A 27834-nucleotide genomic window follows, 5' to 3' on the forward strand; every position below is an offset into this window, starting at 1 on the left:
AGGAGGATGGGCAGAGCTTACAGCTTGCTTTGGGGCATCATCTGCCTGCCTGAAAGTGTCTCCCTGTCACCAGCTATTGGCTTGTACAGAACAGCTTTAGACACATGATTCGTAGGTCATTTCATGTCAGAATGACTTGGAAAAGCTAACTGTATCTGCCCCTTTAAGGGGGCAGAAAACAGTCTGTAGCATATTTTCCTTTCAGCTTTGTCGGCTCAAAGAATTACTTCAACTTTGTAAGCCATATGTTTAGTGTAAGGAAGGCAGCTACGCTTTCTGCAGTGTAACTTAGGCTGCAGGTACGGTGTTCTTGAAATTCCAGCTATGTGAATCCGAAGCAGCCCTGAATGCCATGCCTCTCTGCCTCTTCAAAGCTGCAGAGCTTCTGATCAAAAGCATTTTGTTTGTTTTTGATGTACTGATGTCTGTAAAAACTTAGATCTAGTTTTTACAGACTAGGAAGGAAGCCCTATTGACACCTTCATCCTCTCGCTTTTAAGCAGATTGTGCAATATCAAAACTGCACTTCCTAGTTCTTGTCAGCAGTCATTTGACAGGAAAACCTTGCTTCCAATAATGTGTGTCTTGAAAGGCAAGCCCCTCGCACCCTGCTACAAAAGCAAACACTTTTTCCTTAGCTTTCTGTGCTAAATTTCTGTGCTACAAAGGCCTTGGTTCTGGTCTTGCACGCACCAGTGTAAATCAAAGGGTGATTCTGCTGAGCTGGGCTGCACCGGTGTCAAAGGAAGAGCAGAAGGAGCGAGCTTTTGCTTTTTTTACTTCTAGCAATTTAATAATGCACAGCTGTGGTCTAAGAGTTAGAAAGCAGGGAGGGAGTTAGTTACCACTGGTGGAAATTGAAGTCAGAAGCATGTGGATGCATTGCTTTCCAGCAGATCTTTTGTAACAACTGCTCTCTATATTTCAGTGTGAAGTGGGTCTTCAGCCACCAAGCTCCCTTGTTAAGGCAGGGTGTCCTCTCTTCACATATGTGGGTTAATGATGTCCATAGCTGCTGAAATGGAAAACCTGGCACGTGCACAAGTTTGAGGACTGGCTGTTCCTCAGGTATTAGCTTCATGTGCATAGGGCTTGCCACATCTTGTGTTTGTTGAACAGTTCTTGTTCGAGAAGACTTCTAACATGAAAAGAAATTGTAGCTACAAGTAGTTCTATTTGTTTTGTTAAGAAAACCAAGCACAGAAAGGCTAAATAATCTGGTGTAAATAGCATGGGCAGATAGAATGCAGACATCGTGCCATCTGCTTCCTAACTCTAGCAGGGATTTGTTCCAAGGCCCAAGGTTTGGTTTTTACACAAAGACAAAGTGAGCTTAGACTCTCACAAGTCCTGCGGTCTCGCTAAGTCTGACAGGGTGGGAAGGGCAGAACCGGGGGAGCCTGCCTTTAACGTGGATGTCTGCTTGCTTTTCCCTGGCTGTGCTGTAACAAATCGCATTTTGTCCTCCTGTAATCCTTGCTGTGACCAGGCAAGCAGGGAGGGTAGGATGCGTGGCGAGGTTGGCCTAACTCATTGCACATACCAAGGGTCTTTGTGTTCCCTGTTTCAATGTGAGTCTCTGTTTTTTCCCCTCCTGCAGAACACAGGCCTGGTGAGCAGCAATTTTCCCTAAGCCAAATTTCCTTAGATCTGTACCATTCTATCTTGTACCAGATTTTCAAGACAACTGTTGTCTTCCTTTCCTATTCTAGCTTTCCTATTCTAGCTTTCATTTCATACGGTACTTGGACTGCCCAGTTTCTTCATCTTTTTTTATTTCTGCCTGGAAGATGAGAGCAAGAGAAAAATGGGAAGACATTTTACACGAGGAGACACTAAAAGCTGTCACCACCCAATCTTTGATGGTCTCAGTGCTGCTGGAATGGTTGTGATGGTGCAGCAGTGGCTGTGCTAAATGTCTCAGTCCCCCACTTTGCTGGCCCTTGCGCGTACAGATGTGCCTCCTAATTGAACATTGCCTTTGCACTTTGGTAAGTAACGGTCTTCACTTGTATTAATTTTAGATGCTCAGGGGTTCATTGGCTTTGAATCCTACACCTCCCAGGCTGTGCTTCTCCACCCAGTGACAAGTGTCTCTAGACTCCATTTAGTGGATGCAGGAGGAATCCGCTGTCCCCTAGGAGCTGCCATTTCCACCAGGGATGTGCTCTGGGTGCTTCCCCCCAAACCATGACCTGTGCTGCTCAGAGTCCTTCCACGTGTTTGCTTCCCTCTCTTGCCATGGCTTCACGGGGCTAGTGAGACATAAAATGCATCTTTCCCCTCCTGTGCTGGAAGTTAGTGGTGGCCAGGGCATTCAGCTGGAACCCGGGAGACTTTCTCTGCAATTGCTATTATACAAAGGGCAGAGAAAAAGGGGTTGATTCTTGATCTATTGTTTTAACCACAGGGATGCTTCAGGGAAACAAAATCATGCCGTTGTCCCTTTTCTTTCTAGACTGCTGTGTAGGCTTAACTCTGCATGTGTAACTCTTGAGGGAGGAGACAGACGTGGCTTCCCATCAGAGGCTTTCTGACTCCATAGTCACCATCGTGTAGTCGCCATATGTGGTGTCTGGGCCTTGACCGCTGTGCCAAGGAGTCCGGTAGCGGCAAATCTAGCCTGAACGCTGGAGGCTGCAACCTCTTAACCTCTTTGCAGACTCAAGTCTAGATACTTTGACAGCCTGCGCTGTCTCCTCGGGGTGCTCAGCTGTGAACCACAGGCTCAAACGTGCTCTTGTCCTCAGCTTCCCCATCTGTGTCCCTACAGAGTCAGCGTCTCCCCGCTGCAGGAGTGGGTCTGCAGAGCCACCACGAGTGGGCTGCAAACGGCTCCCGGGAGCAGGGTTCAGCAAAGCTGATGCTGCGGTGGAGATGGGAGGCAGATGAAGTGAAGGGTGAAGGTGTTCATTTCTAGCATCAGCTGCAGGTCCCAGCACAAGCCCAAGGAGGCATGTTTTCAGGCACCGCTGGGGACCGATAAGCACACGCTGTTCTTGTTCCAAGTGACTTAGAGCTTGATGTGGTTAACTGAAGAGCAGGCACGGAGCCAGGTGGGAAATGAGCTCACTCTGTGCCTTCAGGGCAGCAAGAAGAGCAGGGAGCTGACAACAGGCTCGTGACTAGGCTCCTCAGTTTCAATTTTATGTAGCTTTACTTGAAAGTTGTCGTGTATGACCAGATGGTGGTTTGTGTCACAAGCATACGCGAGTTTTGCAGTCACAAGTAGAAAGGCTGTTGTGGCTAGTACTGCTGAGCTGGCTGCTTCAGTGAGGTTTTGTCCTTGTCCCACGGCACCTCGTGGGACTTTGGCCGGGTGGCCGCGGGCCAGCTCGGTGGCACTGCCCCGGAGCGGGGCCGGGGCCGGTGGTGGGCGTCAGGCACGAGCTGGAAGTGGCTGTAGCAGATGCAGAGCAGTCATGTCGCACGCTGTGATCTCAGTTCTCCTCCGCTGTGCCACGCGTGGGGAAATGCCGGGGATTCGTGCCCAGAACCGAGTCGCAGGAATTACCCTTGCAAAGCAGTGACCGTGGCAGGGCAGAGCAGAGCCGCTTTGCTCTTGTTCAGGGTTGCTCTTTCCTTTCCCCTGGTCCCTGTGCACAGACATACATCCCCTCCTTCTCCAAAGAATGAGAGTACTGCCATCCATAAAAGCACTTTAGCAGCAGACTACATAAGGCTAGTTATTATTACTAGAAATAACACTCAAGTAGGAGCAAACCTATAATTACATTTAAATTCATCTACTCTTTTTTTTTTCCTCTGGGAAAGGCTATTTAAGGGCTTGTTTTACGCAGAGACAACTCTTAACACCAAACAAGCCTACATTTCTTTCTCCAAAATACCTATGTCCTGTTAGCAGAGCCACAGTCCAGCTTATAAAACTAAATATTTACAAAACATTTAACAATAATAACTAAATATATAATAATAAATAATATAGATAATATTATATAAAAATAAAAAATAAATAATAATAACAAAATATTCAGTCATTTGGGGTTTTTTTCACCCTATTTACTAAGGAATTAGCTTAGAATCCAGCTTCAGAACAGGAACTGCAGAGTTTTAAGTCTGGCAACTGCAACAATTAAAAACAAGAGAAAGTAGGCACCTTATGTGTATATGTTATATATATAATATATACATGTAGGGGGGTGTGTGTGTATATACACACACATATCTATCAAAGAAAAAAATGGGAGTTTTGCTTAAGATGTGCCCAGGTGGCTGCAGATAAGCAGAATCTGAAACTTTCTTTTAAATTTCAGCCCTACCTGCAATAAAACCCCTCCTGGAGAGGAAGGTTGCCTTGCCTTTCCTTCGCTGTGCAGGTTTGGGATCAGCTGCCTCGCCAGCCAGCCAGCTGCGCTGAGCTCTGCAGAACAGGGGCCTGGGTGGGGAAACGGCCTCCGCTGCGGCTCTTCCCCTTTGCATTGAATAATTCAGATTTTACTGGGCTGAAAGGGAAAAGGTGACTGTGACTGCTGCTGGCAGGGCAGGCAGGGCCCCGAGTTAGGGGTGAGCTGGCTCTGGTTATTTCCAGAGACTATGTAATTAAAAAAAAAAAAAAAAAAGCATTAGTATGCTATAATACACTGACGTGGTTTAGCCCTACTCTGCAACTAAGCCCCACACAGCTGCTCGCTCACTCCCCCCTGGTGGGATGGGGGAGAGAATCAGAAGAGTAAAAGTAAGAAAACTCGAGGGTTGAGATAAAGACAGTTTAATAGGGAAAGCAAAAGCTGCACATGCAAGCAAAGCAAAACAAGGAATTCATTCACTGCTTTCCATGGGCAGGCAGGTGTTCAGCCATCTCCAGGAAAGCAGGGCTCCATCACGCGTAATGGTTACTTGGGAAGACAAACGCCATCACTCCGAACATCCCCCCCTTCCTCCTTCCTCCCCCAGCTTTCTCCGCTGAGCATGACGCCATCTGGTATGGAATAGCCCTTTGGCCAGTTGGGGTCAGCTGTCCCAGCTGTGCCCCCTCCCAGCTTCTTGTGCACCTGGCAGAGCAGGGGAAGCTGAAAAGGCCTTGATTTAGTATAAGCACTACTTAGCAACAACTAAAACATCTCTGTATTATCAGCACTGTTTTCAGCACAAATCCAAAACATAGCCCCATACTAGCTACTATGAAGAAAATTAACTCTATCCCAGCCAAAACCAGCACATATGCTATATGCACAAACACAAGCCACCGACTTGTGTTTGTGCTGGGCATGAGCTAGCAGGAGCTCTTGCAGAAGGGCAACCAGGTTGCTGGATTACTTTGCTCAGAAAAGCCAGCCCTAGCTCAGTATGTCAGCACACTGAGGGCAAACCTATTGCTACAGCATCCTCGAAAGCATGCATTTGGCCCATGAGGGATGTTTCACCAATGAAAACTTAGATACCTTTGAGGTTTGGTTTAGGTTTTGTTTTGTTTTTTAAAGGAAGAAAGAAGCAAAAACTGCACAAATTCAGAGCTGTTAAGCATGGGCATAGTGTCTTGGCAGCTACCCCTTGTGCACCCCACTGCTGCCGCGCGTCCCCCCACCCGCAGAGACTGCCCCTAGGGAAACCGCACTCCAATTTGCCTCCACATTTCCTCAGTACTTCACCCAGCAGCTGTCAAGGAAAATACGTGTTTAACTGTCACCTTATCAATGCAGAAGCTAGCAGATTTGAATTATGTTGTATAAATATTTGAAACATAAAGGATTAAAGAGTTATTGGGAGGCAGCCAGAGAAAGCAACCTTTGTTAAAAAAACAAAAAAACAATGTAATTGATTCATAATGCAGAAATAATCTGAAAGGACTAAAGAAAAGGCTAAAAACCCACAGCTTCTGTGTTTTGGAGACAGGGTTTTCCTGTCTACCAGGTTTTCCTTTGGCTCTTTGGCACCCTGAGTGCTCTCTTCTTCCTCCTGAAGTGAAGCGGTTTCAGCCTTCCCCTTGGTATGTAGTAGGTACATTGCAGGAGAAATTATAATTAGGCCCAATATTGTTTTCTGTGGTCAGTTAATTCTGTTTATTCCTTGGTTTAGCTTATGATTTGGCTATTAAGATTTGCAATTTCAGAAGACTAAATTCCTAGACAGAAATTACTGTTTGGTGCGGTCAAAACAACATGAAGAATTTGAGGACTTGAAAGTAACAGAGCTCTGGAATCTCGTAAACTCAAAGGTGTGAATACTGTCAGGAATTTGCACTGAAAAGAGAGAGAGAAGATTCTCCCTACAAAGCTCCTGGCTCCCTCCAGCAGGGTCTTTTCCCAGCGTCCTGCCTCGCACACCCAGCCACGGCACAGCTGCCCTGCAGCAGTGCAGGTAGGAAAAAAACTAGCTTGGCCAGCACTGAAGTGAAGAGGCTTTAAAAAAAAAAGTAAATAAAGAAGGCTCAGCCTCCATCCTTCACAGCAAGGCTCCTACACACAACCACTTTGGGGACAGGCAAAAATGAGTATTTTCTGTCTGGAGCTGTGCTTTGCAGAGCCTGGCACACAGCAGCCCTCCCATGTCCTCCTCCCACCCCTCCTCTGCCCCCCAAGCCCTACATAAACATTTAGGCACTACATAAAGGCCCTACATTTAGGCACTACATAAACATTAGGCACTACATAAACATTTAACTAATTAAATTAAAAACAGGTGAGTTGTATTTGTGATCCAGATCAAACTTACACTGTTCTTAAACAGACATTGAATCATTTAGCACCAACGAGGAAAAGGATATCCCCATACAGCAGAAAGTTCAATTTGTTTCTATGTGGTTTTCTCTCGACCAGATCTAAAATTCAAAGTATGCATTTATAATGAGTAATTTGTCAAAGTTTGTCAATACCTTTCAAAATATATTGAGCCAGCTAGAATCATAATGTGAATTAGTCTTTCATCTGCAATTTCAGTAAAATTAACTATTCCAGTTACTAGCCTTGCACAAGGTGATCTGAGACACAATTAAAAAACTTTGGGGCAGTAGCCCAAGCAGAGCCCCTTATATTCCAGCCTAAAATATTCACCTAGGCAAACAAAACTGAGCAAGAAGTGACTTGGCTACAGCCGCTATGACCATGCTTCTCTATTTCCCTACGCAGACCAGACTTTGTTGTATCTGAGTCCCCGAATACCTCACCACATACATTTTTGGAATATTTGTGTACTAAAAGCCCTCTGGACTCCCAAAGCATGCATCACCAACTAAAAAGGAAATTACCTTTCCATCTTCCAGCTCCCCACTGCCACCTTCAGCAATAAAACTGAAAACAGATTCAACAAGGTCAATATTCTAGCCAGTTTTCTGCCTTCAGCTACCTACATCACCATGGCTGTATGCTTTCACACGGCTGTAGAAACATCACTAGCATTGCCGGACAGTATGGAAAGAGTTAAGGACAGCTGTAGAAGTTGCTTAAAGAAATAAGCAGTCAAAAGACAAATACAGTTCTCAACTATTAACATTTATTAAAAGTTTGACCAAAGTAGTTTTATTCCCAAGTTTTGTTTACAAAAGTCTAACAATTTCCCCAGGTAGTCAAAGATTAATAAAAGAACTGAGATAGCATTGCCTTAGTGCATAGAAAGCAAAACTGGTCTACAATAGTAAAAAAAAAAAAAAAAAAAATCAGATTTTTTGTAAAATTGAGGTTTTAAATACTTGAAAGCAATTGCTAGTATCACAGGCAGAGCATTCACAAGTGTCTGTTTTTACTGTGTACAATGTGAGGTTGTTAGCTGCAATACTGTCTGTTCTCTAGGCTCTCGCTTTTTTCCCCTCCTACAGTGGCAGAACCACCCCCTCTGCCCCGAACTGCGAAGCTGACTCTTGCACCTGATCAGCTGGGCAGTTTTAACATGAAACACCTTCCCAGCAGCTTTTGCAGTTGCCACACTTTGCAGGTTTTCTGATCTACGCACAGCTGATCAGAAGAAAATGGCCTCTTGAAATAGCTGCACAGCCTGCCTTTAGCCCCTGCTGCTTGTGATCAGAGACACTTCCGACGCCTAATGCTATTTCAAAACCTTATTTTGCCTTAAGGCTTCAATTTGAATCAGTTGCTTATTACAAGCTAATTTCCAAACTGTAATTGAGCAAGTACACCTAGCTGAAGAAAATACTGTGCAAAGAGCGCAGAGGAACTGTGAACGGACTGGACATTGCACGTCCAGGCCGTGGCCAGCCAAACCCAACATCCTGCACCTACACAGGAACGTGTAAGAAATCTAACAAATGCATAGCCGCACTAAAGACACTGTTTGTGCCAAAGCTATTTTTCTTTTCATCTGAAGTACAACCTTCCACTTTGCTGAACCAGTTTGACCAAAGTATCTTGGAAAAAAAGTCAGCAGTTTAACTGAAAAGCATGCAAAGGTTTGGCAAGGTACTTTAGCTTTATTATGGCAACAGTACATCTCCTTAAAGTTACATACTTCCTGTTGTCTTGGGGAAACTAACAAACCTTTAGAAGTAGAATTCAAGAATCACAATGAGATTCCCTTACTAAATTCCAGAATCTTCTACAGAGACCGAAGCACTCTAGCCCTTGCCTCCACTGTACTCAGTACATCTGTACCTCCAAAAATGGTGTATAATGCTCCAAGGTTTTACTGTAGTTAAGACACAGCAGGTGAGCAGAAAAAGAGAAAAGATCCAACCAAAGCAAACAAAGAACATGAAAATAAGTAATAGCAGTTCAGGATTATCCAAGCGTATCCAAGCAGTACAGATATGAGCTCCTGCAGAGCAAGCACATAGCTGAAGAAGGAAAGGAAAACAGATGAGAAAATATAGCCGTTACAGACAGAACAAACATACTGGTGTCATGGAACAATCATCCTTCAAAGATACTGAATTCTTTTTGAACTTATGTGGGGATGCTGTGGGGAAATAGTGTTAAAGGTTAGTAAAACAGCTGCATCGTTATGCAAGCCAGATCCGATTATCCATTAACTGCTTGACTCCATTTACCAATTCAATGTAAGACTTTAACTATATTCTGGAATCCCCACTTGTTACAGCTTGTAATTCTTGTAGCCCAAAATGTTTTACTTGAATTATTTAACTAGTAATTAATAGTAACCCTCTGGACTAGTTACCCACTTCCACTTCAATTGACTGATCCACATCTTCAACCCCATTGTTAAAGAGATAGCAAGTAGACAGTCCCGCCATGTCCTTTGGTGCTGACACAGCAGCACGCATTTATCACATCGCTCCGGGAAACACACCAGTACATTCTTCAAAGCAGACATCCTAGAAACATCCTTGACCCAAAGCTCACAAATCCAAAACCACCAAGCAGGACAGGTACAAACACCATCCTGTTGGAAGTCAGTGGAAATACCTGCCAGTTTCTCTCTCAGCTTTGTTCTTGAAATAAAACCGGAGCAAGATGCTACAATGGTGGGTCATTCAGAGATTGCCTGACAAGCATCAAAGCCTCCTTTCTAAACAGAATTTTTGAAATTTAGCTATTGAATGTCTTACTATATATATTAAAAAACATTTAGATATAAGTGTTTAATCTTGAAAGATCTACACAACAGTTAATCAATTCCCCACCAAAAAAAAAAAATATCTGTTTCTGCTGGCAATTAGAAAAGCCTGTGTACAAGACTTACGGGGAAAACCCCAACACTTGATTCTTTGTTTATGCTTTTTCAAGGTTAAATGTCTTCTTGTTTACACTATTTCTTCTTCCCGATATGAAGTTTTCTTGGCTTACTCAATGCATCACAGAATGCATGAAAATACCTTGTTACCTGGTATTTGTGCTATCCAATCTAGAAACCATCTTTAAGAAGAAAGCACCACAGAAGTAATTTTTTTTAAGGCTTAGATCAGTTAAAACTAAAAGCTGAATTTTGCTCTACTCTTCAGAAACAACAAATTTTGAGTATTTGCTTTGCAACTTCTGAACATACTCAAGTAACATTCATCCTTTCTGATCCCACCAGGACTGTATATAGGTTTTTCTATAAACTTAACATTAACCCAAAGAACACAGAGACGTAGCATTGAACTTTTGTTTTAATGGTCTCAAATTCTGTGACAGATTTTTGGTCAAGTTTCCATTTTAAAAAATTTATCGATTTTAAAGACTAATAACTTAAACTGCCACGAAACAAATGGTCCACAAATATTCCTTTCCTTCTGAAGCTTTTACGATGCATTGTAATCATTAACCAGTCTTTTACTATTAAACTTAAATGGCCAATTGAGACAAACAGTTCTGAGACCGTTCTTCCACCACTGATTAAGACTGAGGTGGCAGCTGATGTACAGAATTTTCATTTAGCCTTCTGGGCCTTCTGGGCAGACTTTGTGACCTTGCCAGCTCCACCAGCCTTCTTGTCAACTGCCTTGATGACACCAACAGCAACCGTCTGTCTCATGTCACGCACAGCAAAACGACCTGAAAACAAAAACAGGTTTTATGACTTTTGCCTAGGGCTAAGTACCCACAGCATTACCTGCACAGCAGCAACACGCAACTTGGGGTAAGGGGGCAAATACCGCTCTAGGACAGTGAACTGCATGAGACTAGGACAGAGATACATAATTATCTAGAGAGTACCCCTGTACTGCTTAAGTTTTGGTTCCACTTCGAAGCTTCTGTTGAAGTCACAGCTTTTAACAGCATCTTACAGAACACACTACATCCCGATACTAGAAGTTGAGGAGCATCTTTTCTAGAGATCAGGATTAACACATTTTAAGGAGATGCCTTACCCAGAGGAGGATAATCGGAGAAGCTCTCAACACACATGGGTTTGCCAGGGATCATGTCGACGATGGCAGCATCTCCAGATTTCAGGAATTTGGGGCCATCCTCCAGCTTCTTGCCGGAACGACGATCGATCTTCTCTTTCAGCTCAGCGAATTTGCAAGCAATGTGAGCAGTATGGCAATCCAGCACAGGGGCATAACCAGCGCTAATTTGGCCAGGGTGGTTCAGGATAATAACCTAGAAAACCAAGAAAGCTAAGTTAACACTGGGATCATTTTGAATACTGATGTGTCTTACAAAGCCAGGGCTGTCACACAATTTGCTTCAAGCACATACACCCCAGAACACAAGCCTATGTCACTTTATAGCTTAGCCTACTAGTAAGAAAGAACAAGACTCTAGTATTTCACAGTCCAGAGCTACATTTCAAACATCTTCCAGCAGCTGCGAAAATTACCTGTGCAGTGAAGCCAGCAGCTTCCATTGGAGGATCGTTCTTGCTGTCACCAGCAACATTGCCACGGCGAACATCTTTCACAGACACGTTCTTAACATTGAAGCCAACGTTATCACCAGGCAGAGCTTCGCTCAGGGCTTCATGGTGCATCTCAACAGATTTTACTTCAGTTGTAACATTGACAGGGGCAAATGTAACCACCATGCCTGGCTTCAGAACACCAGTTTCCACACGGCCAACTGGTACAGTACCAATACCTGCAAAAGAGAAGCAACATTAACAATTCAGCTCAATGAATACATGCCCTTACAGGAGAAAACACTTGAGACTCAAGTATTCTACATTTTCCACTTGAAAAAACAGCTCTCAGGCAAACAGCTGCATTTCTGTCCCATACATAAGCTGTTGCTGGCAAGTAAGAAGCATTACAGAGAACACATACCGCCAATTTTGTAGACATCTTGAAGAGGCAGACGCAGAGGTTTGTCAGTTGGACGAGTTGGTGGCAGGATACAGTCCAAAGCTTCAAGGAGGGTGGTTCCACTGGCGTTGCCGTCCTTTCGGGTAACCTTCCATCCCTTGAACCAGGGCATCTGTAACAAAAAAAAGCCCAGGCATAAACTGTCTGCCAATTTTAATGGCACAACGCTGGAAAAGACCAAGCGTCGTATTTAGTATTATCTCAGTATACTATTGCAGAGTAAGAATTTGTGAAGTTCTTGGGTTTGATTTTTGACCTCAGCACTTCCAAACACAACTATTTAAAAAAAAAAATGCATTTTACAGTTGTGTAATTTATCTCAATAATCCTCCTACTTTCATTTCTTAATATAAACAAATGTCAAACCTACGTTAGAGCTCGGCTCCAACATGTTGTCTCCGTTCCAACCAGAAATTGGCACAAAAGCTACAGTGTCTGGGTTGTAGCCAATTTTCTTGATGTAAGTGCTGACTTCTTTGACAATCTCTTCATATCTCTTCTGGCTGTAAGGTGGCTCGGTGGAATCCATCTTGTTGACACCAACAATCAGCTGTTTTACACCCAGGGTGTAGGCCAGAAGGGCATGCTCACGGGTCTGCCCGTTCTTGGAAATACCAGCCTCGAACTCACCAACACCAGCAGCAACAATCAGGACTGCACAATCAGCCTTTGAAAAGAAAGAAAAAAACCCTCTCATTACGATGCTTGCAGATGTGTCAAGGTATTAGGGGAACACCCCCAACCAACACAGGAACAACCTGCCTGAACTCCCCAAATCCTCAGTTCTATTTACATACCTGAGAAGTTCCAGTAATCATGTTCTTAATGAAGTCTCTGTGTCCAGGAGCATCAATGATGGTGACGTAGTATTTGCTTGTTTCAAATTTCCACAGGGAAATATCAATAGTAATACCACGCTCACGTTCAGCTTTCAGCTTGTCCAAGACCCAGGCATATTTGAAGGAACCTTTGCCCATCTATGGATTAAAAAACAAAACAAAAAATCCAGTGTTTTCTTCCCACTGCCCTTTTTTTAAGAATATATATTTGCATTTACTTCACAAAGATCACACACTGGCTAAAGAACAAAATCTAAGAATAGTAAGTGGTTTAATACTGAAAAATGTTGCTGCTTGTACAACAAGCAACAAGATACACTTGGCACTACTGGTGACAGATGCCAGCTGTTTTCTGTTATTTAACCTGTTGACAGTTTAGCCCTCTTGACAGCTTGTTAATTGCACTAACACATCTTTACGATAGATCCCTTGAGCCTAAGCCCTACTATCAAGTGTCCTTTACAAATTTAAGTTCTCTTACTAATGCAGTCCCTGCGATAATCAACATTTTAACTGCCACTGAGCCTAACATTCACTACATTTCGTTCTGTGATGTGCTTATAAGACCTATGCTGTTACTACACAGGAAGAAAAAAGTATGATCAGTAAGACTTTCTACAGGTTCAAACACCAAAATCCATACCTTTCTCATTTTCAGAAGTAAACATTCCCAGAACAGTTTCTTGAAATTTTATCCTCAACTACATATAGGCAAAGACTGAAGCTGGGAACTCCACTTAAATGATGATTCCAGACATAATTATGTGGATGTAGCTTTAGACTACCTTTCTTTTCCCCCGTTCTACACTTCACAATTTGAGCTTCGCCAACTAACATAATGGCGGATTCAACACTTTAGCACTTGTTCAACTATGGGGACAACTGCAACCTAACTGCCGCCCTGTGGCCACAGAACACTTACGCACTTGTTCAGCTACTGGGACGGTTGCAACCAAGCCGCCTCCCTGTGGCCACAAAATAGTTTGCAACTTAGTTTTGCAACCAGCTTGCTCTTTATTCATTCCTGCACCCTGAAACTTTGCTGGACGTCACAGGCCCACACACCTCAGCAGCTTCCTTCTCGAACTTCTCGATGGTCCTCTTGTCGATACCACCGCATTTGTAGATGAGGTGGCCGGTGGTGGTGGACTTGCCAGAATCGACGTGGCCGATGACGACGATGTTGATGTGGGTCTTCTCCTTTCCCATTTCGGATGTTAGTTAAGTTCTTTCTTTCGGCAGAAGAGAATCGACACCTGGAAAGTCCCCACAAAAATACCGGTCACGCCTCGAGTGCGAGCGCCCTCCCCGGGGCGGCCGGCGGGGACGCGGCCGAGGGGGCGGGAGGCCGCCGCGGGCGGCGATGGCGGCCCCGCGTGCCGGGCGGCCCGGCCGGGATGGAGGCCCCGGCCCCGCCCCGCCGGGGGAGGGGCGGGCGCCGGCCGGGGGCCCCCGCCGAGCGCCCCTCGCGTCGCCCCCTCCCGGCGCGGCCGCCGGGCTCGAGTTACCCCCGGCGGCCGGGGAGCGGGGCGGCGGCGCGGCGGGCCCGCCGGGCTGCGCGGAGGGCGGGGCCGGCCCGCTCCTTTGTGTGACTCACCCCGCCCGGGCCGCTGCGTCCTCCATTTTGTGAAGCTGGCGGCAGGCAGGAAAAGCGAGCGGCCATTTTTTTACTCGTGCTCCATCCCCCCCTCCCCCACCGCGGCCCAGGCGGCGGCCGATGGGCCCCGCCGCCGCCCGCCACGCACCTCGCGTCCCGGCCCCACCGCCACCCGCGCGGCAGGGGAGAGGCGGCCGGGCGCCTCGTGCCCCACGCCGCCGTGGTCACGCCGCTCCCCGGGCCCCAGCCCGGGGGGGAGGGAGGGGTCGAGGGGGACGATGCGTCGCCATCTCCCGGCGTGCGCTCTCCCGCCTGCCCGGCTCCCCCGCCAGCCTCCCCTGCCCCCCCCCGGCCCCCAGCCCCAGCGCACCGCTCCGCCGTGGCGGCCACGCCCGGGCTCGGCGCTCGCCGGCCCCCCTGGGTGCACGGGCCCCCGGCCCGGCCCTGCCCCTCCCCCGGCCCCGGCCTGCCCCGCGCGGACGCGCCTCACCTGCCAGGCGGCGGCAAACCCGGAGCGAAAAAGACCGACGGCGTGAGCGCCGGCCCTTATATACCCTGCGCGGGGGCGGGGCCTAAGCGACACATCACCACTCCCGGCGGCCCCGCGGCCCCGCCCCCAGCCCCGCCCGAGCGGCCGCGCGGGCAAAGGGCGCTCCCCGCCCCGCCCCCGGGCTGCTCCGGCGGGTTCTTGCGGCCGGCACCGGCACCGGCGACAGCCCCCCCCCCCCCCCCCCCCCCCGGGGCGTTTCCTTCTCCCGCCTGTGCGGGGAGCCCCCCGCGGCCTCCCTCCGGGAGCGGACAGCGGTCACCCGCGGGTAGCGGGGCCGGGCCGCCGGCTCCTCCGTCCCTCCGGGCCCGCGGTGTGCTGTGGCAGCGCCGGTGGGGCGGGGCCGGGCTGCGCCGGGGGAACGGGGGAAGGGGAGAGGTGACCCCTTCCACCGCAAGGACGGAAAGCGGCCGAGGTGAACCGACGGGAGTAGGCTCCCTTCTCCGCGGTGAGGCGCCCCCAGAAGGCGCGGCGGGAGCCCCCGGTGCTCGGCCAGGGCAAGCGTCTGCCCCGGCCCCTGCTGCAGCGGACAGGCTCACGCCGGAACCGGGGCGATGGGGACGAGAAAGCGTCACACGTTGCATCATGGCCCGGTCCGGGGGGATGCAGCAGCTAAACAAAGTCCCCGGGGAATAGCCCCAGGCAAATTAATTATGTTTCTTATTAGGGACACAAAAGAGCTCAATCAGTGAGATTTCTGGAAGCGTTCAGTTAGCTGCCTAGCCTACATTTGTTACTTGCTTAAGACCATGAAATGCAAGAACCCCCCCAACTCGTTATGTTGCAAGTCTCCCAGAAAGAGAGGTGGGGAAGGAGGGGGAGAGCAGGAATTTCGGGAAGCTTATTACACCAGAATAAGAAACAGCATCGTCTGGCTTTAAAAAAAAAAAAAAAAAAAAAAGGCAAGCTTTTTCTGTCTGTCTTGCACCATTAGAGAACAAAAGTTGCCTCAGCTCAGAAAACTTTGGCACAAAAATACAAATCAAGCCAGACACACCTTAAGCAAAGATGCATCTGAAGTGCAAATGTATTAAAGAGAATCCCATCAGCATTCAGGATATGTGACTTCTGTGTAAGAAACCCAAACTGCAGGAAGTGCCCCCATACTGTATTTTCACATGAGAAAACTGGCAGCCCTAGCCACTTATTTTTGAAATCATGGCAACGAGGACTCACAAAACAGCTCACAACACCAGAAATAAAAGCCCTCGTGATTCCAGTGGATTGTTCTCTGGTTTGCTCGCTCCTAACTGATGTAAGAAAATCCATTAAATATTCAACACCTCCTATATCTATAGAAGTGAACAAATATCTGTGTTTGTTCTTTTCAAATGATCTGCAAAGGAAACAAAGCTACATGCTCTGTTTTCTTCTTCAGGTACATTATATGCCTCTGTTAGAAACAGTTACTTATATATATGCAACTATAATCCCATTCATTTGTTGGTATGCTCTTCAGATTGCAGTTGTAAAGCATGGAAATAGCTTCTTGTTAAAAAACAAACAAAAAAGAACAACAACAACAACAGAAACCACTTCATGCATCCACACTTTGACTTGACTCCAAGTTTCTCTAGCTGAGATACACCCAGCGTCAAATTCACTACAGTAGAGCTGTAAATTTAATATTTCATGGATTGATATGGAATTGAAGTGTTTCCACAATATCTGGTATTTTTCCACATGCAAAATAAAAAAAAAAGGGTGCATTTTGTTAAAAAAAGGTGATTTGAGAAGATCCTGAGTTTAGAATACACATTTTACACAAAAATCCAGTTTCAGAGTAAAACCTGCAAAAAAGTTCAGATATTGTTAAACAAATTCACTAATTTTTAAGAAAGGAATAAAGTCATCAAGTTCTTTCTCTTCCCCGCCTATGTTTTTAGGCAGAGATTAGTGGCAGGGGTGGGGGGAAGCTAGAGATGGTTCAGCTTTCCTCAAAACTAACATTTAGGAGCAGTTATTAGTGAAGACATTGCATATGAAGGCACAGTAATAGAAAGGCAGGAAAAGAGAGATGGATCACTTTCTGGAAATGGAAATGCATTATCGTAAAGTGATTTAGTGGCTCAGGTTGAGGACCAAAGGGTAATATTTGGTAAGAAAGATAAGCAGCACTTTTTGGGTCTCCTATAAAGCAAAGACTGTTTGTAAACACCGCTAAAAAGCTTTATTATTCAAGATGGCTTGAAGTTACCTTCTAAAACGTGTATTTCAGTAGGGGGTATTTTTAATGGACTGATCTGTCAAAGTATGCATTCTCATAAAAAGGTAGTTTAACACTTTCCAAATGTAGTCAGTGACTTGTGCCTCAACACAGAGAGGAAAAAGGAAATGTGTTACTGATTTCTTACATGGCCCATACTAAACTGCACATCTTTTTTTAAGGGACTTTTTTTTTAGAAGACTATTTCATAAATAAAGGCATTTAGAACTACATATTTCTTAAGACGGCAATTTCTGTGGTATGTACATAGCTGAAAACTATGAAAGCTGAATTTGTTGGACAAACTTTTAACCACGGTCCTAGTTCAAGTCTACAACAGTTGGTTTTTTCCCGCTCTATTTCTTTGAGTTTTCAAAATAATTTTATGATTTCCTCTTTAATCTGTCCAATACATGCTTTTATTCTCTCAACAACTAGTATATCTCTCATTGTCCATTCTATTAGGAACATTCCTATTATCAGTCTCACAAATATTTATACAGCTGGGGAGCTTCAGATATATGAGTAGGCTCACATAATTCAGTGGAAATGCATTCTGAAGAATCCTCTCAGCTAACACAGACAGGCATACACTGGACTAAATCCTGTATGCAAATAGCCTGTTAAAAATTTTAGATTTTGTTCATTTGGCAAAACTAATCTCTTTGATATGAAACATTTAGGAAGAAATGGTGATAAGAGATTTCAAGAAGTCAAGGTCTTTTGGGCTTTGGAATACTGCTTATTAAATCCAGACTGACTTCAGAAATAGGAGGACTTTGTGGGGAAAAATTACTCATTCTCCTTTGACCACTGGTGAACATATGCTAAACAAATAACCTATGTCCACATATGCCTCCAGTGTAAGAATACACAGAAGGGTTCTCTAAAGCATTTGTATTGTAAGAACCTATAGAATAGCCACCATTTAAAAAATGTTTTGAATCTCAGACCAAATGATATTAAAATGAAAGTTATGCTGTCAGTATATCTAAGCCAAATATTCTAACTTTTAAAAATAAACCGTAACTGGATTTTGAGATCGGAGAAGCTAATGTGGCATTACTTTCATTTTAGCATGTGGCTCCAGTGCATACAGAATGTACTATAAGCTTAGAACACAGTCACAGCCAGTGAAATCATGCTAGAAAATAAAAGATGTACTCACTGAGCACCTCTGAAGAATTTTAACTCTCTTCCACATACATGTGGAAGTGGCATCTTTTTTGGTCAGACTCCTGCACAAAGATGAAGGTAACTAGCACTTACACAACTACTTTAACTGCAATAAACAAGGTCATTCAGGAGTGTAAGCAAACAGACTTTATAAGCACAAGACTTTAAACACAGATCTGATAAATACGATTTATCAAGCTCACTATATACGGAAGAGGCACTAAGATTTCTTGAGGGCATTTTCAGAAAGTGTGATGGAAAAGCAGTCCGAAATTACCAATAGTAATTGGTGATTAGCAAAACCAGATTCTGGTATACAGCATTATTTTGTAGTACAATTAACCTCATACTTACTGTGAAATGTTTTCTAATCCCTACGTTACAATTATCATTGCATGTACCTTAGTCCAAATGTTCAACATGAACTATAGCATGAGCACAGAGCTTTGCTTCCGAGTGTTCTTTAATGCACTGATTCTTAATAGAATTAAAAAGCATCTACATCTGTTATGAAATCCTTTTCCCTACATGATCCTAAATCTTACTACCAGATTTTACAATGATCTGTTTAATAAATAAAAGAACAATTAATAGAATAATGGTTATCCATGTATGAAGAGATTAGACAGAAAACCTGCTTCAAAAAAAATGGTTTAACTGAACCGTGTGAGGTAATCTAAACTACTTGAAAAAAGCTACTTTTGAAAGTTATTTAGCTCTGTACTAGTAGCTGATATTTTTATATAAATGAAATTACTTAGTAAAAGGAAGAGACAACAGTAAATACACTTTAAGTTACTGTCTTAGGAGACAGCACAAAATAAACCCCTCCATCCTTGGAAGTCTTTAAGACTTGGACTGGATAAAGCCCTCAACAACCTTGTCTGATCTCATAGCTGACCTTGCTTATAAATTCAGAAAATAAGGTCTTAGAGTAGGAGGTATAAGACTGGCCTTCAAAACTATAGAGAGTATTACTGGGATGTATAAGCAGCTACAATTTCAGAGGCTTCTGAATAACTTAACATGAGCCTCTTAAAAAGGCATTGTTTCCCCTAAAACAAGTTTCCTGTGGGAAGCACTACTGTTCCAGTTACAGCATTTCCAACGGGTGAAGGACTAATGCTTAGAGGACAGTCTGCTTTAAAAAAAACCTTTGGACAATCATTTCAAACCACATTTACCCACAGCATGAGAAGGCTAATTTATATTGAATGTTGAGTACCAGTTGAACCTTATATTGCATGTTCAGTAGCAGTTGAATCATGATACCGAAGGTTTAGTATCAGTCAGAGTGGGTACACTGCAGATGCAACCGGAACTAACAGCTGTATTTAAACCTCTGTTCTGTGGAGGTCTGCATTACTGAGCTAGAAAATGGAAGTTATCCGATTTAGAGCAGAAGTGTCCTAAGTGGGAAGAAAAGAACCTCACAGGTGGCTATTTCAGTAAGAGTGTTCTGGAACTGAACAGTGAATGGGAAGATACATGCAGACAACTAGAGGACTTCAGATCCAAGAATTCCTCCTTTAGTTTAACCAAAAAGTGGCCCTTCACTTGTAGACACCTGACAAAGCTTCATATACTTCATTAGTGCTAGGCTAATTTACACCAGCTGATGACCTGGCTCCAGGCAAAAAGCAGAGTTGCTAGACACTTATGCAGAATAAAGGTGAAGGGCTGACGAAGTAACCACCATTACGGAGAAACAATATAATTTGTTAAACTGTTCTGTGGTTTTGCATTAGTGTTTTCCAACAGCAAACAGGCTACAGCATTTGCTCCTCTTCCCCCAAATGGAATCACATTTTTACAATACTGCACCACCTTTTGGACACTCTAAATGAATGGTAAGCCCTTCTAGGAGTTCAATTCAAACAATACCCTAAATGGGAGCACAAAAAAAAAAAAAAAAAAGTAGTGCATTGTGCATAAAGAAAGTGTCAGTTACTGAACAGAAATCCATGGGGTGAGGGCAGTTTGGCTCTTGTTCTCAGTTTATCATGAACTTCCAAAATTCCATTTTAAAGCTCTGATCTCTTCTGCTAAAAATCACTTTGCCAAAAGCAACGTATTCATCCTTTTGTACTGATAAGCCCGTGACAAAACCTTTAAGTGGGACCTCCACTCCTCACCCACTGACCGTGCAATTTTAGAGTTCTCTGAGCCCTCACAGCAATTGAGCTATGCTCCAATAGCTTTGCTAAATGTCCACTCAAAGTTAATTTTGCTGCCTCTCGCTATAGTAGGTTTGGAGCTGGCTTGTGCACGTAGCAAGCTGGAAATTTGTGAACAGAAAACCTGTAATCCCCTGTTCTCATCTTGCAGACCTTTTGCATTCCCCCCTTTCTGCCTCTCCTGCCGACCCAAGGAAAGAGAAGTTTTCAAGGAGGGAGACAAAGTCTATAGGTAGGTTTCTAGAAGGGGTTTATATGAATCAAGAAAACCTGAGATGCAGCTTATGGCTGCAAGGGAGAGAAACGTAATAAAGGTGATTTTGGTGCAGGCTGCAAAAGTATGTTACAAACTGGAGACAGTGGATGGATAGGCCAAAGGAGAAAGAAGGGCAGTACCTGAGACTTGGGCTAGTAGGGATGGCGCGGACACATCCAGCTGTTCAGCTGAAGTGCCATCCATTGTTTACTCTCCCATCTTGACATTGCTGTGGTTTCGAGCCTTGGCATCACTCAGGCCATAGGATCAGTTTCCACTGCAATCACACGTACATCATTCTTGCTATGTGGTAACTGCAGTAACCAGAAGTGGTGCAAGTCAAGTCATTTAGAAGCCTTGCTCAGATTTAGTGTATATAGCATATGCTTGACATTTATTCGGTGAATTCAGATTTGAGACGATTAAAATTTGGAAAGGTTTCAGAGAAGAACTATGGGAATAAATCTAGATCTGGAAAAATACTTATACTTGACCTATTCAATCTATATGGAGTTTACTGAAAGGCAGTTTGGCTTAGTCTCCAGAATTCCACAAGACAGAAAATCCTGTAAAGGAAGAATCATGAGTCTGGGCACAAAGACATAAGAAGATTCAAGATTGTTGGTAGTTAAATTAAGGTAGAAATAGAAGCCAATTATTTGTTATTGGCAATGAACAGTGGGAACAGCTTGCTAAAAGCAGTAAGCCAACAGATGAAGTGCTCAATATTTAATTATGTTAGTAAAAAAACCCCACAAACACAATAAAGGAGAAAGAACTTGATTGGGGAAGAGAGGAAACAGGAGGGGCCATTTACTTAAAATGATGCTTTTGTTTTTAGTTAGCCGACTCTAATACAGTCTCTCTGAAGTATTTGGCCAGATGAAGCTATCTCAGAGCCACTACTGATTATCTTTGAAAGCTATGCAATGGGAAGGTTCCAGAACACTGGAAAAATAGAAAAAGCATCCCTAAACTGAAAAAAAGGGGGGGGGGGGGGGAGAAAGAGCACACACATGAGTTGGGCAGTTATAGAACAGGAGGTCTAATTTCAATTTCTGGAAAAAATATATTGGAACAAATGAACTATTTTTAGAAGATAATAGGTTGATAAGTAACAGCCCCAGACTTGTTGGGAGCAGATTGCATCAAACTAATCTTTTCTACTGTGACAGGTTTGACAGGCTCACGGATGGGGAAATGTGGATATCATTTAACTTAAGGGAAGATTTGATGCTCCTTACAGGCAACTTATGTAAGTAAGCTCAGCAAACTTTGGACAAAATAATGGATGTGCAGGAGACCAGCTGAAGATGACACATGCTCAAAGTAATTGCTAATATCACTATGAAAGGTTGTGTCAAATCAGTTTCTATGGGCACAGACATTATTGCACCATACAAACATACAGTTATAAATACACACAAATGTAATTTTAAATTGCACACTTGGGGGGAAGAGTGGGCTAAGCACTTCAGAGGTCAAGAACAGAATTCAGAGTAATATGGGCAAGTTAGAGAAATGGTCTAAAATAATTAGGATCAACGTTAATATTTGTCCTTTTTAAAGAACAGCTCACTGCACAAACACAGGAGAAGTAGCAGCTAGCCAGCAGTCCTGTAGGAAAGGACCTGGGGTTAGAGTGGATCACAAACTGAACATGAGTCAACACTGCCATACTCTTGTGAAAAAAGCAAACATACTGCAATGTATAAACAGAAGTGCTGCAAGATACATAGAATAAACCTTCCACTCTACTTAGAACTCATTAAAGCCTCTACTGGGATACTTTGTCTATCTTAGGAGCGATGCTTCAAGATGATACCTAGACACAAAAACACGGGAACATTCTGTGGGCAGGTGGTGGAACCCCTGTCATTACCCAACTTCTTACAAGCACCTAAATACCTATCAGGAATGGTTCAAGTATAACTAATACTTCCTTATCTATGGATTAGATATCCAAAAGTCTCTTCAAGCCTTAATTTCCACAGGTTTACATTACTTAAAAGATCTGTGTGATCATGAATTAATTTCTTATACCATAATTCCAGCCCACATTGTTTAGCTTGGTAAGGAAATCTCCTCAGGACTTTAATGTGTTTGTATCAGCTGAAGGTCAATCTTTTTAGTTATAGTAGTCACACCTGAATGGAAATTCACAAATATTTCAACCACTAATCATGCATCTCACTGTATAAATGCCATCTTCCACACTAGATCAGTACATTTTATTGAAAACCAAAAAGCTAGCCTGATATAACTAACAGAGAGGTGTGGAACGAAATGGAATAGTCAGTCCTAAACTCTAACTCAGGAAGAGTCAGGCTACAGAGAGGAAAACAAATTTTGTATCACAAACTCTTCCTGCCACTGCATAAGGCAGGTAATGTTAGAGCTGTTAGGAACTGAGTAGCTTCCTGGCATGATGTTATAAAGCATTCAATCAGTACTAGTTTCTTATCAAAATGAAATGCTGGAAAACATGTTTGGTTTCTCCAGCAGTTTCTAAACAAGAACCAGAAGAACGCTAAAAACCAGTGCACATGACTTTCCCACAGGCAGTGATACCATGACAGGAACTATCAACTAAGAAACATTACGGGGGAGGTCAGTCCATACACACTGCTACTCCTCATAGTCCCTTCTGTAACAATACTTGTGAAAAACAGCAGCTGTGGTTTTGCAAGGCAATCCACAGAGAAATGTCATTTCAGAGGTTAAAAGCTTGTACCACATGTTGTATAGACTTCGGCCCCTTTAAACTGGGAATAGGTGTTGAGTCAGCTCTCTGCACCGAGGCCAAATCTCAGAATGAAGGCGAGCCAAAGCTGACATGCCATCCCGTCAGGCCACAACGATGGAGGATACGGACGGGAGGACAGATGAGGTGAATATGAACTGTAAAAGCCTGATGCTTGAGCTTAGAGATGTGGCTATCCCACAGGCCAGAATAAAAGTAAAACATGTAAAAAAGACAGTACAGGTTAGAAAAAGATTGCAGACTGATTCATATGAGCGAGTCATGTGTTACTCTCCTCTGTTTCTACTCTCAGCAGGAGACAGCCTGTATAGCTGAAACTGTGAATAGCAATCAAGGATCTCCTTTGTGCAAAGCAGGAAGACCTAGAAGGTCTATCTTAGTTACCAGGCAGTCTCCATATCACAGTCTGTGCAATTCCTAAGGTGACCTGAATGGTAAAGCACTCTGAGTTTATAATTCTGTATGCTGTTTTCGATTCAGCACAGAGGGTATTAAATCACCCCCCAGCTGTTTTATGTATGTACATTGTCATTCACCATAGAAAACCTAATTGTGTGTACACACTACATACAGGTACAAGTACTGTAATAAGAAAACATGTAGGAGTGCACACAAGCAGTGGCTCCCCAACTTCCCCCCCACATCTGAATGGGGTCCCCCCACCATCTAAGGTAGGAGTGCCTGTGTATGTGTGAATGAAATGGCATTTGTAGAGAAATGCTGCTTTTTAGAAAGTAAATCTTGGCTCCTTCTCTAAATTTAGCTCTGTAGAGTCATTAGAGACAAAGTGCAGTATCACTATTTATGGAAAATAGTTTATACTTGCTTTGCAAGCTAATGCAGTCCCATTTACTTCACAGAGCTGTGCAGTGAGTCATGTTACCCAGCAACATTCACACACCCATATGAACTAAGGAAGCAGAAACTCTTGCTCACTTGCTTTCCCCCTTCCTTCTGGGATATTCTTGAGAAACAGCATCCACTAGCAACAGTTCAGAATAATGACATTCCTATGAAGCAGACAGCAACTGGTGTGGGTAAAACAAACTGTAATATAGAAAATATGAAAGGAAAAAGAAAGTCTATTCCAAAATAAGTTTTTAATTCCTTCTCTTAAACTTACATCTGAGTTCAGAAATTTGAAAGGTGTTATTCCATGTCAAAGCTAAACCTATGCAGCTATGAATACCTGCCAGAAGAATTGCTTTTCTCCTCTATCCAAAGATTTCCTGCATTGGATCTAGAGATTGTTTGTTTGTTTGTGTGGTTTTTTCTTTTTTTTTCTTCTATTCAATCACCCTGTTGACCAAATTAACTCCATGGCCACGTGATCCCCAGATACAACCCACAGGAAATGGGATATATCATTTAGGTGGCAAGGCTCAGTTACATCAGATTAGCTACAAAGTGAAATTGCACTCTTATTTATTCTCTTGACTAATCTATGTGGTCATTGTAACCATCAAGGCTGATCTAGGCTGTGTCACATACTACACACATACCTAAGAAGCCCAGACCTGCGTTTCATGCTTAAACCTTGTGAAAATATACTTAACTCTTTCAAAAAGATTCTGAGTATTTTTCCATGGCAAGTCTATTTCTCCACTGGTAATTCTTAAGTATTCGTTACTCAGCAGAGAAGTCAATGGTAATATGCACAAAATAAGAATTATAATTTACAACTTCACAAGTTTACAACAATATTATATTACTTTTCACTGTGTGGATGACTAGGTAAGGTCAGACCATCTTAGTGTGACCCTAATCTTGTGACAACCTCTATAGTCTCTTAACTCTGAGTTCTGAACCAGGAATTGCGTGTTGGTTTTTTCCTGTTGTTTTTTTTTCTTTTCCTTTTCTTGCTCTACACATGTACAATGCCTGCTAATGGGGGTTGGTACTTAAAGGGTACCATCTCAAAGCATACAAGCAACAACAGACAATACCCAGGTATACCCATTGATCTATCAATGGCAATATGCAACAATTACATCTGATCATGTACTGTTCACTTTCTACTCAATTAATTATTTTAATATGTTGAATAAGCAACAATTACAGAAGTGTCCAAATGAATCCAGAGTTTAAGTTTCATTGAATTTTGCTTAGTTTTGGAAAAAAAGGGAAAAAAGGGAAAAAGAAAAAGAAAAAAGAAAAAGAAAAAGAAAGAAAAAGAAAGTTTTCCACCACCGTATCTTATGCCGTGTCTTAGAGAAGCCAAACTAAGCTTTTGGCATTTCAAATTGGTTAAGCTAATATACATACCCTTTAAGCAGTAGTTGACAAAACTTTGTCATCTATATTCTTAAGTAGCTTTTTAAAAACATATCAACCAAATATGCTTTCCATTTCAATTTTACAAACCACTCCATTCTTCCATATTTTCTCTCTTCCAGACATAATGCATTTTGATATCCAATGATTGCTTAAAGCATAGCCTAAGGGGGGAAAAAAAATCACTGCAAAAGAGATAGAACAGTGACTTTTTTGGATTACAAGACCAACTACCTCAGGGCTTCTTTAAAATGCAGTACGAAAACAAAACTATGACAATAATCTGTGCCATGGCTTTGAAATTATGATTTCAGCCAAACGAGCAAAGTTTCCAAACTGGTACCGATGCATCTTCGATGTCTCCCAGAATGGCAGCAGTGAAGTGTCTTGCGTACTTTCTCTCTGACTAGGCTCAGAGAAAAGGAACGCAGACCACGCCTGCAACGCAGGCAACACCTATATCACATTTACCAGAGGGCCCCTCCTACTATCCATAGGATATAGGGGCATCTCCCAAAAGTTACCCATTTGTGAATGAGACCAGAGTACTCGTTTTAAATGCAGAAAGTACAGATTAATTCAAAGTGAAAGAGAAAAAAGAAACCACAAACCTGTGCAAAAAAGCCCAAATCTGTTTTTCGCTACACAGATTACCAGAGATATCCAGCATAACATACAGCATATCAACCTCATCTCACCTTAACATAAGTATAGGATGGTTTGAGGTGGTTCTATCCAGCTACTCTCAACGGAACAAAAATCACTCCTGCTACCATCCAAGCAGCAGTGGAACTGGTTTTCAACAGTGATTAAGGTAAGCCATGGTGATTAAGCATGATTTATAATCCTGCCGTTCTTATGACATGGTAGGCAATTCTCAGTCCAAAAGTACCCACAAGGTTTAAAAAAAAAAATAAAAATCTGTCATCACAGTACTTGAGAGTGTCAGTATACAGTTCTCAGTTACCTTCTAATACGCACATGTCAGAGGTTTCAAAACAGACACAAAATTCCCAGGGGATGAATTATAAAGCAGGGCTCATATTACCGCAGCTGGAGATGCAAGCAAAACATTTATCAGTATAACCGCACTTTTTCTGGTTAATTTGAGGCATATATAGTTTCTACTGCAGTGATACATTTATTGAGAATGTAACAGAAACTGCAGACTTTAAAAAAAAAACAAAACCCAAACAAAAAAACCACACACACATACACAAAGTAACCATCCTGAGCCCTTTTCAATCAGATGAGAGAAAGCAAGAGCAGGGAGTGCAGCCCTGCCTACCAGGAAGTTACTGTTTGCAGTGAAAGTGAGACGAAATGCAGATGTAAATGTAAAACTAGCCACAGGTGCAGTGATTTTAAGGTTTTCACCTCCATAGCTTGATGGAATAAAATGGCAGAAGGTTCGGTCACCAGAAATAAAGAAAAATTAACCAGAATAAATTAATCATTTGGCTCTAGAAGTATAAACTTACCGCAACTCTATAGATAACTCATCTGCACGGGGAATTACTGTAAGCAATACCATCTGCAGTATACAATACACAAACTTCTGTCTTTTAATTCCCTCCTCCTTGTTAAGCAAGACAGTTTAATCCAGTGTACCTATACCTGCCTTTTCTTGTATTTTATACTTTGATTGTTGAATTTTGTTTTAAAAGTGAATAGCTGCAATGTGTGGATGTTAAATAAAACATATAGTTATTAGGAAGAGTCACATGATTGACTCACATTCTATTAAAAAAAAAAAGTTTGAGTACTATTTTCTTTTTCCCTAATACTAAGCAGAATTACGCTATAGTGGAAGTTATTTACATAGTTGTCAATTTGTCACTTAACTGAAAAACGAGACTTGCACCATACTAATATCCTTAAAAATCTGTCATTTTTACCTTAGCTGACATATGAAGCTGTTTTTACGCAGACAATGGAGATTGCACTGGCCAGACACCTTTGCTGGAGGAAGCGTTGCCCTGTGGCTGGAATCCCTTCCCAGTGACACTGCTTATCGTTGTGCCAGAGCCTCCTGCTTTTCAGACCCCTAGTCTGTGCCTTCATAAAAATTAGCCAGTATTTAGCTTTCGGTTCCCCTCCTGTGTTACCTATTTTCTAGATGTAAGAACCTTCCACAACGGAACCAACTGTATATTTAGTCTGACAAAGAAAAAGAAGAGAAAACCATTCACCTTTGCATCCCAGCTATCTAGGACTGAAAGCACATAACCCTGCTCATCTAACAGTCACAAGCCAATTGCTGACTCTTCTAAAGCTTTGGGGCTGCAGAGCCTCATTTGCATGGTACGGCGGCTTTGAAGAGCAGCAAGTCACTCACAGTA

The 27834-nt window shown here is 43.2% G+C and overlaps 1 protein-coding gene across 1 annotated transcript; it reads right to left on the reverse strand.

The window, feature by feature from the left end:
• Positions 1 to 10000: 10000 nt before the first annotated feature.
• On the reverse strand, positions 10001 to 14736 carry EEF1A1 (eukaryotic translation elongation factor 1 alpha 1). Its single transcript, XM_072855296.1, has 8 exons — positions 14583 to 14736; positions 13561 to 13751; positions 12454 to 12633; positions 12027 to 12323; positions 11618 to 11768; positions 11176 to 11432; positions 10721 to 10955; positions 10001 to 10403 (listed from the first exon to the last, which is right to left on the reverse strand). Exons 2-8 carry the CDS (start codon positions 13702 to 13704, stop codon positions 10279 to 10281), a joined length of 1389 nt encoding a protein of 462 aa, XP_072711397.1. The 5' UTR covers positions 13705 to 13751; positions 14583 to 14736; the 3' UTR covers positions 10001 to 10278.
• Positions 14737 to 27834: the final 13098 nt, after the last annotated feature.

Source organism: Ciconia boyciana, chromosome 3 (genome assembly GCF_034638445.1).
Source record: "Ciconia boyciana chromosome 3, ASM3463844v1, whole genome shotgun sequence".
NCBI lineage: Eukaryota > Metazoa > Chordata > Aves > Ciconiiformes > Ciconiidae > Ciconia > Ciconia boyciana.